The sequence below is a fragment of the Mobula hypostoma genome, chromosome 28 (assembly GCF_963921235.1).
Source record: "Mobula hypostoma chromosome 28, sMobHyp1.1, whole genome shotgun sequence".
NCBI lineage: Eukaryota > Metazoa > Chordata > Chondrichthyes > Myliobatiformes > Myliobatidae > Mobula > Mobula hypostoma.
In genome coordinates this window covers 19,215,732-19,231,363 of record NC_086124.1, presented here as the reverse complement: position 1 = coordinate 19,231,363, position 15,632 = coordinate 19,215,732, and the positions used below count along the sequence as shown (strand labels likewise).

Sequence of the window (15,632 nt, the reverse complement as noted above, 5' to 3'; positions counted from 1 at the left end):
TCATTTCATCACGGCTGATCCATTTCCCTCTTAGTCCCAATCTCTTGCCTTCTCCCCGTATCTCTTCACGCCCTGAGCAGTTAAGAATATAGTCATAGTCATAGTCATACTTTATTGATCCCAGGGGGAAACTGGTTTTCGTTACAGTTGCACCATAAATAATAAATAGAATAGAACCATAAACAGTTAAATAGTAATATGTAAATTATGCCAGTAAATTATGAAATAAGTCCAGGACCAGCCTATTGGCTCAGGGTGTCTGACCCTCCAAGGGAGGAGTTGTAAAGTTTGATGGCCACAGGCAGGAATGACTTCCTATGACGCTCTGTGTTGCATCTCGGTGGAATGAGTCTCTGGCTGAAAATACTCCTGTGCCCACCCAGTACATTATGTAGTGGATGGGAGACATTGACCAAGATGGCATGCAACTTGGACAGCATCCTCTTTTCAGACACCGCCGTGAGAGAGTCTAGTTCCATCCCCACAACATCACTGGCCTTTCGAATAAGTTTGTTGATTCTGTTGGTGTCTGCCACCCTCAGCCTGCTGCCCCAGCACACAACAGCAAGCATGATAGCACTGGCCACCACAGACTCGTAGAACATCCTCAGCATCGTCCGGCAGATGTTAAAGGACCTCAGTCCCCTCAGGAAATAGAGACGGCTCCGACCCTTCTTGTAGAGAGCCTCAGTGTTCTTTGACCAGTCCAGTTTATTGTCAATTCGTATCCCCAGGTATTTGTAATCCTCTACCATGTCCACACTGACCCGCTGGATGGAAACAGGGGTCACCGGTATCTTACCTCTCCTCAGGTCTACCACCAGCTCCTTAGTCTTTTTCACATTAATCTGCAGATAATTCTGCTCACACCATGTGTGAATATCAAATTCTGCCTTAAATATACACAAAGGCTTTGCCTCCACAGCCGCCTGTGACAACAGTTTCCACAGATTCACCAATCCCTGGTTAAAGAAAATCTTCCTCATCTCAATCCTAAAGGACGCTCGTCTTTTCTGGTCCTAGACAATCCCACCATGGGAAATATCATCTCCACGTCCCTCCCATCGCCGCCTTGCAATATCTGATAGGTTTCAATTCGGTCACCCTTTAACCATCTAAATTCTCGAGAATACAGTCCCAGAACCATCCAACACGCTTCCTATCACAAGCCGTACAATCCTTGAATCATTTTCATGAACCTCCTCTCTAGTGTCGGCACATCTTTTCTAGGATAAGGGGCCCAAAACTGCTCATAATAAGACCTCACCAGTGCTTAAAAGGCCCCAACATTACATCCTTGTTTAAATATTCTCGTCCTCTTGAAATGAACGCCAACATCACATTCAGCTTCCGCACCACTGACTCAGCCTGCAAATTAGCCTTTAGGGAATGCTACTCAATGACTCGCTAGATCCTTGGCGCATCACAGTTTTTGAATTTTCCCTCCATTTAGAACATATGACTCCGTTTCATTTATTCTACCAAAGTGCATGACCGTGAACTTCCATCTGCCACTTATTTACCCACTCTCCTAATCTAAGTCCTTCTGTCGCCTCTCCACTTCCTCAAAAGCACTTCCCTCTCCACCTATCTTTGCTACAAACGTTGCAACAAAACTGTTACAGACGAGACCCTCCCAACCATACCCGCTTCCGAGATCTAAGCGCTCTTACTCTCCGGAGTACGGATAGCTGGCGTGGCCACTTTAAGTGCTTAGGACGCTGCCGATAATTAATAGTCATGCTTTGAGCCCCTAGAATTGAGTATTTAAGGAAAACATGAACATATTTTCAGTGCTCAATCGTAGGCCTACCCGTGATTTTCTGTAGCATTTAACCTCTGATCAGTTTCTCAATCCCGTTTGAGAACGTGTCGCGATCCCAGCCTCGAATACTCCAACATTTGGGTCCAGGTCATCCTCGTCCAGGACTCTCGTTACAGCACGATTGAGCCAACTTGCACCTAGCGGGGTATCAGAGTCTATCCTCTGCTGTGATCAGCAGCAGCGAGGATATTTCCAGACAAAGCCTGAAGATTCACGACCTCCAAGTAGCCATCAGTCAACTTTTGCAAGGAGGAAGCGGGAGTCGCTGGGGTGAAACAGTCGGTCCCGGTCTGCAGCCCGCACATTATCTAAACCCGGAGAGATTCGACGGTAACCCGGACTCTTGCCGCGGCTTCCTCATCAGTGCTCGTTGGCATTTGAACTTCAGCCGTCCCGGTTCTCTTCGGAGTGCGGATAAGTGGCCTTCTTTATCTCTCTCCTGAGTGAAAGAGACTTGGCCTGTGCCACCGCGCAGATGGCATCTGCAGATGGAATTCATGCGCGGATTCGGAGGAGTTCACCGACACCATGAGGAAGGTGTTTCATCACGCTGCCGGAGACAGCTGAGCCGCAGACTACCTGATGAAGATTTGACAAGGGACGGTCAGCGGCCGATTACGCGTTCGAAGTTCGGACCTTGGCCCAGGAGAGCGGTTGGAACGGCGAGCCCTTAGACACGCTATACTGCCACGAAGTGAACACGAGACGAAATGAAGGATGCCCTCGCCTTGCACGAGCCAGCAGAGGACGGAGAGATTCTCATTCATCTCGGTAATCGTCTGGCGGGGCGAAAGTGGGACCATTTCAGGAAGTTGAAGGTTTGGAGATCTCTTCCCAGTTACAGAGCCTAGTAACACAGTACGAGACATAATAAAAGACCAACAAATTCAAGGCTCTATTCTCTGCTTTAGAAGACCTTCACTTTACAGATGCCCTCGCATTACTATCACATACATACGAGCACGCGCAAGGGAAAAATGAGCGCCTACTTCCGGGACAGACGCAGAGTCAGCCAGATAAATACTTACAGCATGACCCTCAGTGTAGCCTCTTCCTCCCGCCAAGGCATATGATACCCGCTTACTCAGCACCAGCAGATTCACCAACCTGGGTAGCATCATTCGGTAGTATGGTGAGCCCAAGGATGACATCCAGTGCAGACTCGGCAAAGCTGGAAAAGTCTTTAGATCAATGAGCAGCAAACGGAGGTCGACAGAGTACAGCGCCCACACCAAGGTCAAGCTCTACCAGAGCTGTGTACTGTCCATACACTTGTACGGGTCAGAATACTACCGCATAACAGAGAATGACCTTATTCTGCACCATGAGCCTCCGAAAGATCCTTCTTATTTTCTGGCCAGGAAAGATTTCCAACTATGTCCCGTTCTTCAGTTTCACCAAGAGAACGTGGACACAATCATGCGGGAACGTTGGAGATGGATTGTGCATTTGATGAGAAGAGATGTCAAGTCCATCAGCAAGAAAATATATCATTGGATCCCTGAAAGGCGGAGGAAATACGGGAGACCAAAGACAACTTGGCGACGTAGCAGAGAGTCAGACATGAGTACCCTGAGCCAAATCTGAAGTACAAAAGAGAAGACGGCCAAATACAGACAGAGATGAAGGAACTTTAGAGCTGCCCTGAAATTCCGCAGCATAACAAGCCCGAAATAACTAAGGCGAGCAATGCAGAAAATACCACCAGAAACTAGAAACACACCAGCACTTTACAGGACCCTGAAGCAGTTTAACTCCATCTGATTACTTACACAGGCACAATCAAGTGGCAAACGTAATTGACTAAGGTTCTACTTTAAAATACAAACACATAGAAGATACCAAAGTCATTACCGAACAGTATTAAACAATGAGGCTTACATAACAATATTTATGTATATTTTCGGAGAACCATAATACTAAACACCACTCCGATAGTGCGAAAATTCGTAGCAATTGAGAAATTAGTATGCTCGGCTAAGGCCGCTCCTCAGGTTTTACCAGCTTGAGCCCCTCGATTTTTAGGTTCTGCCTTCTAGTTCTGGATACCGCTACCAAAGGAAATATCCTCTCCATATCCACACTACCAAGTCCTTTCAACATTCGGATAGTCCACTAGAATATTCCGAAAGTTCCTAGCAATTGACAAATGAGCATTGCTATGCCAGAACCCACGTTTTACCAACTTGGGCTGAGGAAATAAGAAGGAGGAGGAGGAGGAGGAAGAGTCGACAGCAGATGGACCAACAGATGATGATAAATGTAGAAAGTGCCAAGAAAGACCAGAAACAATCCCACACTCCACAGCATCCTGTAGCCGTTTAACTCAATCTGATTACTTAGACAGACACAATCTGGCAAGAATCATTTGCCAAAGTCTTCCTTTAAATTACAAACCTATAAAAGATATCATACCTTACTATTAATACAAGCTGATCCAGTTTTACAGTCAGGATCCCTCAGATTATACTACGTCTGATCCATTATTACGAAAGAGCAGACTATAATAACCGTCAGAGAATAATAATACAGGATAAATCAGCAAGGACAACTTACTTCATAGATATAGTCATTCCAAACAACACACATAGCATAAAGAACTCAATGTTCTCGATGTATTCAAACCCGTCAGGGACCATATTTTCCATGTTCCCTTTAAGTCACTAATACTCCCTTCTATTTCCCTTTAAAACTACTGGGGCCATATGTCCCGAGCTTTCTTTAAAATCAGCAGGACCCCGTATCTCCCTCCCTTTAAACTCGCCGGTGGACTTTTCCCACTCCCTTCAAATCCGGTAGTGACCAGTTTCGCGCTCCCTTTAAACTCAATGAGCCCCTGGTTCCCGTTGCCTTTGGAATCGCGGACATTCTGTTTCCCATACAATTTTAACCCACTTGGTGGCCATTTCCTAAACTCCTTTCAAACTCAACACTGATCAGTTTCCCACTTCCTCTGAAGTCACATGGTCCCCGATTCAAACGTTCCCACGGTGTCCACGATTCCCATCATCTTTAACGCAACCGGGTGTCTTGGCAAATATTAGTGTACACTACTACAAGGAGTGATTGATAAGTTCATGGCCTAAGGTGGAAGGAGTCAATTTTAGAAGAACTAGCACATTTATTTTTACCATAGAAACTACAGCACAGAAACAGGCCCTTTGGCTCTTCTTGGCTGTGCCGAACCATTTTCTGCCTAGTCCCGCTGACCTGCACACGGACCATATCCCTCCATACACCTCCCATCCATGTATCTGTCCAATTTATTCTTAAATGTTAAAAAAGATCCCGCATTTACCACCTCGTCTGGCAGCTCATTCCATACTCCCACCACTCTCTGTGTGAAGAAGCCCCCACTAATGTTCCCTTTAAACTTTTCCCCCCTCACCCTTAACCCATGTCCTCTGGTTTTTTTTTCTCCCCTTGCCTCAGTGGAAAAAGCCTGCTTGCATTCACTCTATCTATACCCATCATAATTTTATATACCTCTATCAAATCTCCCCTCATTCTTCTATGCTCCAGGGAATAAAGTCCTAACCTGTTCAACCTTTCTCTGTAACTGAGTTTCTCAAGTCCCGGCAACATCCTTGTAAACCTTCTCTGCACTCTTTCAACCTTATTTATGTACTTCCTGTAATTTGGTGACCAAAACTGAACACAATACTCCAGATTCGGCCTCACCAATGCCTTATATAACCTCATCATAACATTCCAGCTCTTATACTCAATACTTCGATTAATAAAGGCCAATGTACCAAAAGCTCTCTTTACGACCCTATCTACCTGTGACGACACTTTTAGGGAATTTTGTATCTGTATTCCCAGATCCCTCTGTTCCACTACACTCCTCAGTGCCTTACCATTAACCCTGTATGTTCTACCTTGGTTTGTCCTTCCAACGTGCAATACCTCACACTTGTCAGTATTAAACTCCATCTACCATTTTTCAGCCCATTTTTCCAGCTGGTCCAAGTCCCTCTGCAGGCTCTGAAAACCTTCCTCACTGTCTACTACACCTCCAATCTTTGTATCATCAGGAAACTTGCTGATCCAATTTACCACATTATCATCCAGATCATTGATATAGATGACAAATAACAATGGACCTAGCACTGATCCCTGTGGCACACCACTAGTCACAGGCCTCTACTCAGAGAAGCAATTCTCTACCACCATTCTCTGGCTTCTTCCATCGAGCCAATGTCTAATCCAATTTACCACCTCTCCATGTATACCTAGCGACTGAATTTTGCTAACTAACCCCCCATGCGGGACCTTGTCAAAGGCCTTACTGAAGTCCATGTAGACAATATCCACTGCCTTCCCTTCATCCACTTTCCTGTTAACCTCCTCGAAATACTCCAACAGATTGTTCAAACATGACCTACCACGCACAAAGCCATGTTGACTCTCCCTAATAAGCCCCTGTCTATCCAAACGCTTGTAGATTCTGTCTCTTAGTACTCCCTCCAATAACTTACCTACTACTGACGTTAAACTCACCGGCCTATGATTTCCCGGATTACTTTTCGATCCTTTTTTAAACAACGGAACAACATGAGCCACTCTCCAATCCTCCGGCACTTCAGCCGTAGACAGCGACATTTTAAATATTTCTGCCAGGGCCCCCGCAATTTCAACACTAGTCTCCTTCAAGGTCCGAGGGAACACCCTGTCAGGTCCCGGGGATTTATCCAGCGGTCGTGGAGCATACGGAAACCTTCTTTGTAGAAGTCAGCAAGGATGATTGATAGGTTCGTGGCATAAGGTGGAAGGAGATGAGTTATTAGCTTCAAAGTTTCTGCATAATCACTCAAAGAGCTGAACTGCACGTGCATGTAACGAGAGCTGTATAACTCATCTCCTTCCACCTTGGGCCACTAACTTATCAATCACCCCTGCTGTGGACCACTTTCTGGAGGTCCAAGACGCCGACTTCTACAAAGAATGTATCCGTATGCTCCACGAGCGCTGGACTAAGTGTGTAAACGTAGGAGGGGACTATGTTGAAAATTAAATGTGCAAGATTTTCTAAAACTGACTCCTTCTACCTTAAGACACGAACATATCAATCACTCCTCGTATATAAAGTCTCAGTAAAATGAATTCAAATTCCGCCCAGCGATAATCGAGAAATCAGTTCGCCCGGCACTACTAACGTTCTAATGTTATATAATCGGGAGTTTTACTGTTCTGTTATCCGGCTCGTATATTTACTTAAGAAATGCATCTAACGATTACTGAAATGTAGTGTGCTTCCTGGTGATTTTGAACACACTTATATCTTTCGATTCGATTCTGTCCACAATTTCGGAATTAAAATGCTGTGGGACTATATTCTCGTGAAAGTCAACGGCCCCAGTGTCGTGGCACATGGAGGAGCTCAGGTATATGACGGTCCTTTCGTTGCTGAGGTGCAGGAGAGTGTCGATCAGAAATCGGAAGTGTCGCCGGTAGTAGACGACTCCCGAACCCAGGATGACGTCATAGTCCGACGTAAAGTTCCCGTGGTCTTCACCCCACTGGAGGGCGGAGACCTTCGATCGCTGCATCATGGTCGACGGGATGTTCTTCGCAACGTTTTCCTCCACCTGATTCAGAACCATGGGTAGATCTGTCAAGGTCACGTCGCCCCCTGCGGAATGAATCGTCAGACAAAATCACACCTGTGTATTCATTACACCTGCAGAAAAGAAGGAGGCTTTGTTGGTCAAGGCAAGACATCTAGCAAGTGCATGAATTGCTGTGGCCATATTTACCATACATGGCTTTGCATGCCATTCATATACACTCCGTGGCCACTTTATTAGGTACCTCTTGCTGAGTGAAAGTCCGTGGTCTGGGAATCTCATTGAAACCTATTGAATGTTCAAGGGCCCGGACAGAGGTGATGGGAAAGAAGATGACCCTGTGGTGGGGAGTCTAGGACCAGAGGCCTCAGAATACAGGGACGTCCATTTACAACAGTGAAGAGGAGAAGTTTTTTCAGCCAGATCATTGGTTGTATGGCGGAGGATAACTTCTTCATCAGCCGGGAGTGAAAGGTTACGGGAAGGAAGGAGGACTGGGTTAGAGAGAAAAATGGATCTACCATGAAGAATCAGAATCAGGTTTATTATCACCGGCATGCATCGCGAAATTTGTTAACTTAGCAGCAGCAGTTCAATGTAATAATAATAATAATAATAATAATAATAATAACAAATATATAAGTAAATCAATTACAGTATAAGTACATTGAATAGATTTAAATCGTGCAAAAAACGGAAATAAGATATATTAAAAGTGTGAGGTAGTGTCCAAGGGTTCGATGTCCACTGGAGAATCGGATGGCAGAGGGGAAGAAGCTGTTGCTGAATCGCTGCGTATGTGTCTTCAGGCTTCTGATGGCAACAGTGAGAAAAGCGCATGCCCTGGGTGCTGGAGGTCCTTACATAGAACATAGAACAGTACAGCACAGTACAGGCCATTCGGCCCACAATGTTGAGCCGACCCTTAAATCCTGCCTCCCATATAATCCCCCACCTTAAATTCCTCCATATACCTGTCTGGTAGTCTCTTAAATTTCACTAGTGTATCTGCCTCCACCACTGACCCAGGCAGTGCATTCCACGCACCAACACTCTCTGAGTAAAAAACTTTGCTCTAATATCCCCCTTGAACTTCCCAACCCTTACCTTAAAGTCATGTCATCTTGTATTGAGCAGCGGTGCCCTGGGGAAGAGGCGCTGGCTGTCCACTCTATCTATTCCTCTTACTATCTTGTATACCTCTATCATGTCTCCTCTCATTCTCCTTCTTTCCAGAGAGTAAAGCCCTAACTCCCTTCATCTCTGATCATAATTTATACTCTCTAAACCCAGCAGCATCCTGATAAATCTCCACTGTACCCTTTCCAACGCTTCCACATCCTTCCGAAAGTGAGGCGACCAGAACTGGACTCAGTACTCCAAGTGTGGCCGAACCAGAGTTTTATAGAGCTGCATCATTACCCCCGACTCTTAAACTCTATCCCTCGACTTGTGAAAGCTAACACTCCATAAGCTTTCTCAACTACCCTATCTACCTGTGAGGCATCCTTAATAATGGACGCTGCCTTTCTGAGACACCGCTCCTCGAAGATATCCTGGGTACTTTGTAGGCTAATACCAAAGATGGAGCCGACTAAATTTACTGCCCTCTGCAGTTTCTGTTCAGGACCGAAATTCTGAGGCATATCCTATGCGCCAAATGGACTAATGCTACTCTTATGTCTTATGGTTTTAAAGTTTTCTGGATATTAATGATAACTTTCATGAGCCACCGCCACTTGAAGATCTCCTCGATAGCGGATAGTTTCTAGTTCTCATTGAACTGGCTGAATTTACAACTCTGCACAATCTATTGTGAGCCTGTTCATCGGTGCCTTCAGGGCCATGCTGTAATGCACCGGTTAGAATGCTCCCCGGCGTTTTTAAGAGCACGGTGGAGATAATTGCGAGCGTCTTTGCTGACGTACCAAACCTCCTCAACCTCTCAACAACATAGCCTTTGTATCTTCGGTATGATGGGAGAGGGGATAAGGGAGAGTGGTTTTGGATGGGTGGGGTCTTTAATTTTGTTGGCAGCTATATAAAGACAGTGAGAAGTGCAGACAGAATCCACGGAGAAGACGCTGGTTTGCTTGATGTCTGCACATGTCCACAACGCTCTAAGATTTCTTACGGCTTCGTACAGATCATTAGAAATACCCAGCCTCGATCAGACTACATAGGGTGCTTTCTATAGCGCACAGATGAACATTGATGACTGTAAAAGGGACAATCTTTATGAATTATGATGACTCCATATACCAACTTTTTTATGGTGGACTGCGGTAAATGGATGCTAGTTTGAGGGATTATGTTCTTCTCGAAGCAGTGGCATTTAATTCGAGGTGTGATTAGCCTTCTGTGGTGAAGTTGGGAAAACTAACATAGATTGAAGAAACCATCTAAAACACCAGGGCGTTTAATCGCATGTCCCGCCCTGAAACTGAAGTCGCTCCATTCGCGTGCGAATGCTTGCGAATGTTTTACTCACCCAGCAGAACGGCAAGAATCCCCACGAACCCCGTGCCAGATCCCAGCTCGATCACCTTCTTCCCAGAAAAATTCAGCCCCGCTTTTTCAAAATACCTGCAAAGAGCGAGTCCCTGGAAGAGAACAGGAGGTCAAACTTTACTCCTGGAAATGATTTGTCCCAAATCTGAGAAACATAGAATACAGAACGGTAGAGCACGGGAACTTGCTATTCGACCCATAGTATGTGTGCCGACCATAACGCCAAATTAACCTGCACAACTTCTGGGATATGGACCCTATAACGTTCTTACCGCGTCTGTTAATCTGCCTTTTTAAATGCTTCTCAGACGTTGCAAGTTTAAGAAACGTCTGATGGCTCTCAGCCTGTATACGCTAGAAGACTGAGTTGGATTCTCATTGAAATCTACCGAATATTCAAAGGCCTTGTTAGTGTGTACGTGCAGAGGACATTTCTTCTACTAGGGGAGTCTGGGATCAAAGGGCACAGCTTCATAATAAAGGGAATTCCATACAGAGATAAGGAGGAGTTTCCTAAATCGGGGGTGCTGAATCTGTGCAATTCATTGCCAAAGACTGCTGTGGAGACCATAGTTATTTGAAATATTTGGGGCGTAGGTTGATAAGTTCTTGATTACTAAGAGCGTCAAATGTTTCGGGAGAAAGGCAGGAAAATGGGCTGAGAGAGGTAATAAATCAGTCCTGATAGAATGGCTTAATTCTGCTCCTGTGTCTTATGGTCCAAGTTTGTAAGCCCTGAGCTACAGGGAAGGGCAGATCTTAGGTAAATAAGCACCCAAAGGATAACAGGTGCAAGGTGCCAATCCTAAATTGCAAGCAGGATACGGATATTAGTGAAGGACGTTTTTCAGATGAGGGAAAGGAGTTTTAAGCTGGATGCGGGAATTAAGTTTTTTTTCGTGGAGAGAATGGTTGACATATGGATCCCATATGTAATGGATATAATAACTATTTCTTAAACTCTTTTAGACAGAAACGATGTGCAAGGAATGGAAGAATACATACCTATCTGAGAAAATAAGGTTAATGTAGATGCTCAGAAAGGTCCGCATGAAAACGATAGGTTGAATGGCCCATTACGTTTCATTGACTGTGAGGTGGCATAATTCCTGATGCCTTCGGCATTTTGAATATTGGGCGCGTTGCTAAGGCGTTTGCACTTCACCTTTTTTTATCATAGTTAATTTAAGTCTCAAAGCACGGAATCAAGGAGCCCGCCCGCCCTCAACCCACTTCTCAAACTTTTGCTGATTGGAGCATTACCGGTGCTCTGTCTGGGTCCCACCCTAACACCCGTTTGAAACGGAGCCCACTGCCACGGCAAAATGGGGTGAAGGAACGTGAGAGCTCCAAATTGCGCCCGCGCGTCTCGTTGCCAGGATGACGCCAGGTAGAGATCCCACGGTGCAAACGGAAATAATGTGCCATTCATAAGAACATTAAGAAATGGGAGCAGCAGTGGGCCAATTAGTCCCTCGAGTTTGCTCAGCCATACAATAAGTTCATTGCTGACAGACTGTGGACCCAGCTCCACCAGCCGGACTTCTCCCGATAATTCTTAATTCCCCTGCTGTGGAAATGTTTCTTCGTTATACTTAATGAGACGGGGTCTACAGCTTCCGTGGGTAAATATTCCTACAGGTTTACTACAGGTTGTCTGGTAAAAAAGTTTCTCCTCAGCTGCGTCCTAAACGTTTGTTATTTATGTATTTTATGGCGTAATAGTCCTTTCAGTGCATCGATAATATGACTATCTCAGAACAATCGCCCATCAGTCCCGCTGTCCCGGTTATATTGCCCGTAGCCCATTATCTCCGCTGTCGCCCAGATTCTGCTCCGCGCCAGGGACAGCTGACAGTCGCCAAATCACGTCATAAAGTCCATCACTTTGGGTTATGGGGGAAATTTCTTTCCGGGTACGCTACCTTCTGGCAAATATCAGAGTACTGGAGGTACAGAAACCTAAAGTCCCATACTACCAGGTTCAAAAGCATCTACTGCCTTCAACCTTTTGGTTCTTGGACCAAGCGAAACAGCAGCATTCATGACAGTTTAACAACACTCCGGCCACTTTGCATTAAGATTGAATTTCTTTTCTTTTGTTCTAATTCTGTTATTTTTTCTTTAAAGTGTGTATCACTTGTTAATTTGTGCTTTTGTTGTGATTTTTTTATACTATGTTATGTTGCTGAGAAATCAGTGCAAGTAAATTTTCCATTGCACTTTTGGATATGACAATAAATTCGACTTTGACTTTGACTTTGAATATGGGCAGGTGAAAGACAAGGTGCTGTTCACAAAAACTCATGCATGGTATTGTTATAGTAATGCAGACAGATTGTACCCCTTGTGGTCGCTACGGTACAGGAACAATGTGGTCGCAATAAGTTTTAGAGGACATAGTTATGCAGCGAGTTTGGAGAGGCTGAATTTATTCTTAACCGAACGTCGGGAAATGCAAGTTCAACATACAAGGGTTTATAAAATTCTGTGAGGCATAATAAGGGCAGATAAGCAGAATCGTTTATTCGTTTCAGAGATCTTTGAGTTGCAGTGCGCTGAGTTCAGAGGACAGGGAGAAATGCACAGGAGATCTGAATTTTTGTTTGTACAAAGGGTGGAGGTAATTTGGAGCCGGAGGTGGCAGAGGTGTCTGCAATAACGTTTAAAATGTGGTTGAACAAATACTTAGTCGGGAAAGGAGTAGATGGGTGTGGGACTGATTCTCACAAGTGGGATTCGCATGAATCGGAGAAGTGGTCGGCATGGATGGCGTGGGTGATGAAGATAATTTCTGTGCTGTGCGATTCCATCATAGATTCAAAGAGGAGACGGATCCATCATCGTCGTGACGGGCGGCACGATGTGAGCACGCGTGGTCGGTGAAGGGATCAACCAAATGATGAGATATAGAGGAGGCCGCAGCGGTGCGCCATATAGGAAGAATGGCAAGTGAATTCCTGCTTTATCCGGAAACACTGTTCGTGCCCCTAGATGATGACGGCTAGGATGTCAAACGTGTTTGAATATGAGGCGTGATGAACACGGAGAGGCGGGATGGGGCAGAAAGCTTGTCTTCAAAGGCGAGGCATTGAGTTTCGGCAGTGTGACGGTATGCTGCAGTTGTGCACTTGGAGTATTGTTACAAAAAATATATATAAGATTAAACTGGAGAAGTGTAGTGAAGATTTACAGATATGTTGCCTGGACTGAGAGTCTTGCTGTCTAAGGAAAAGCCAGGTGGTTTAACCCAAGCAGAGTCAAAGAGGTTAAAGGGTGATATGGAGGCTTATGGAGACGGGAGATGCTGGGTTTATTCTTAACAGAACGTGGGAATATGAAGGGTAAATTGGCAGGGGTTTATGAGGCGCATAACAAGGGCAGATAAGCGGAATCGTTTATTCCGGGCCGTGTTCTTTCAATTGGAATGCACTAGGTTTAGAAGAGAGGGGAGACATGCAACGAAGATTTCTTAAGTTTTTCGTACAGAGGGTGGACGTTATGGGTTAAGGGTGAGGGGGGGGAGTTTAAAGGGAACATCGGGGGGTGCTTCTTCACACAGAGAGTGGTGGGAGTATGGAATGAGCTGCCAGACGAGGTGGTAAATGCGGGTTCTTTTTTAATATTTAAGAATAAATTGGACAGATACATGGATGGGAGGTGTATGGAGGGATATGGTCCGTGTGCAGGTCAGTGGGACTAGGCAGAAAATGGTTCGGCACAGCCAAGAAGGGCCAAAGGGCCTGTTTCTGTGCTGTAGTTTCTTTGGTTTCTATGGTTTCTATGGTTATCTGGAACAAGTTACCAGAGGAGGTGGTGAATTTACGTTTAAAAGGTGACTGAACAAGAAGTGGAGTAATCGGTATAGGCGGGATTAGTAATCATACTCGGCGTGGATGACTTAGGTGGTGAGAGTTAATTTCTGTGCTGTGCGATAATATGATAGATTCAAAGTGGGAGACGGATCCATTGTCATAGTGACGGGCAAGAGGGTGTGAGCATGCGTGCTCGATGAACCGATCGACCAATTGGCGAGGTGGAGAGTAGGCCGCAGCCTGAAGACGGAATAGTCCGTGCGTGAGATAGGAAGCATTGCTAGTGAACCCCTACTTCGGCCGGAAAGACGGTTTGTGTCCCTACATGGTGACATGGGAACAGCAGACAGGAAAGGTTCGATTGTAAGAGAAAGCGCTGAAAGGCGGAGGTATGGTAGCAGGTATTGGATGGGTGCTGGCGATGGAAGAGAAGACGGTAAGCGGATAAAACGCGGATCAACGGGGTCGACTGCTACGCCGTTTCCCTGTCGGCCAGTGGTTCCACGCGCGACGCCCCGCTATCGAATGCAAGCGTTAGAACTCACGGTCGGCCAGATCACGGCTGGTATGTCGAGGTTTTTCAAGTGCTGAATGATTTTGAGGTCGTGGCCACAAAACGTGAAACGCCTCTCTTGATTTTGGAAGACCACTTCGGTTTCGGGTCCTTTGGTCCCCTCGGTCGTTTGTTCCTCCTGCATTTTGGCCCCGGTTGCACGCGGTTCGATACTTGTCACACTTCCAGTCGGTCCGCTGGTGACTTGTTTCGGCGGCCACTGATATGAGTCTCAGATTCGGCGTTGCATGCAGGTTATCGCTCTGACCTACAGTGCACAGAAAACAATGACAACATATGAGGGAGAAACACTCCAAAGATTCTTTGGGTTCCTCACTTTTCTCCTTCCTACATTATGTCATTTTGAATACTAGGCGCGATGCATACAGAGAGACAGGGTAGGGAAGAAGGTTTGTCTTCAAAGACAAGGGCATTGAGTTTCGGAATTAGGATGTCGTGTTCCAATGTGCAAGCCGTTAGTTAGGGCGCGCTTGGAGTATTGTTTGCTTCTCCTTGTCGCTAGTCTACAGAAGAGATGCGATTAAACTGGAGAGGCTGCAGGAGAGATTTACAGAAATGTTGTCTAGCCTAGGCGCCTTGCGTTCTAGGGGTAGTCCAGGAGGGTCCCCCCACCCCGCACCCTTGGAATCAATAAGGTTGATAGGTTATATTACGGAGGCTTATACAATTATGCTGGGCATGAATGGGGTGATAGTCACAGTCCTTATCCCTGGGTAGGTAACGATAAGAGGGAATTGATGGGAAATTTTCACAGACGGGGACCGATGGGTCCATGGAAAGTGCGGCTAGATTATGTTGTAGACGTTGGGAAAAATGAAGCATTTGAAGGACATTCAGACGTGGATAGAAAAATAATTCTCACAAAATGCTGGAGGAACTCATTAGTTCAGCCAGCATCTTTGGAGAGGAATGAAGAGCCAACGTTTCTTACCGAGACCCTTCATCAGGACTGGAAAGGAATGGAAAAGAAGCCAAAATAAGGAGTTGGCGCGAGGATAGGAAAGGAGTACAAGCTAGCAGGCGACAGGTGAAACGAGGCGAGTTGGAAGGTAGGTGGGTGGGAGCGAGAGGATTAGGAGAGAAGCTGAGAAGGGATAGGTGATAAGGGTGTAGGATGGAAGAAGAGTGAATCGGATAAGTCAGGTGAGCAGAAGGAACCCATACTGGGCAATGGAAGAAGAGAGGAGGGTGGGGAGGGTGGGGGAAGTTGAAGAAATTGTTGCTCATGCCTTCAGTTTGGGTGCCACCCAGTCAGAATATGCCGTGTTGTTCCTCTACCCTTAAAGTGGCAATGGAGGAGGACATGGACCAATATGTCGGAATAGGAATGGCAGTGG

General features: G+C 45.7%; 1 protein-coding gene across 1 annotated transcript; it reads right to left on the bottom strand.

Moving 5' to 3' along the window:
* Nucleotides 1-7,062: 7,062 nt before the first annotated feature.
* On the bottom strand, nucleotides 7,063-14,419 carry LOC134339064 (EEF1A lysine methyltransferase 3-like). The gene is made up of 3 exons (XM_063035345.1): nucleotides 14,267-14,419; nucleotides 9,887-9,998; nucleotides 7,063-7,460 (listed from the first exon to the last, which is right to left on the bottom strand). The coding sequence occupies exons 1-3, from the start codon at nucleotides 14,417-14,419 to the stop codon at nucleotides 7,063-7,065; spliced, it is 663 nt and encodes a 220-aa protein (XP_062891415.1).
* Nucleotides 14,420-15,632: the final 1,213 nt, after the last annotated feature.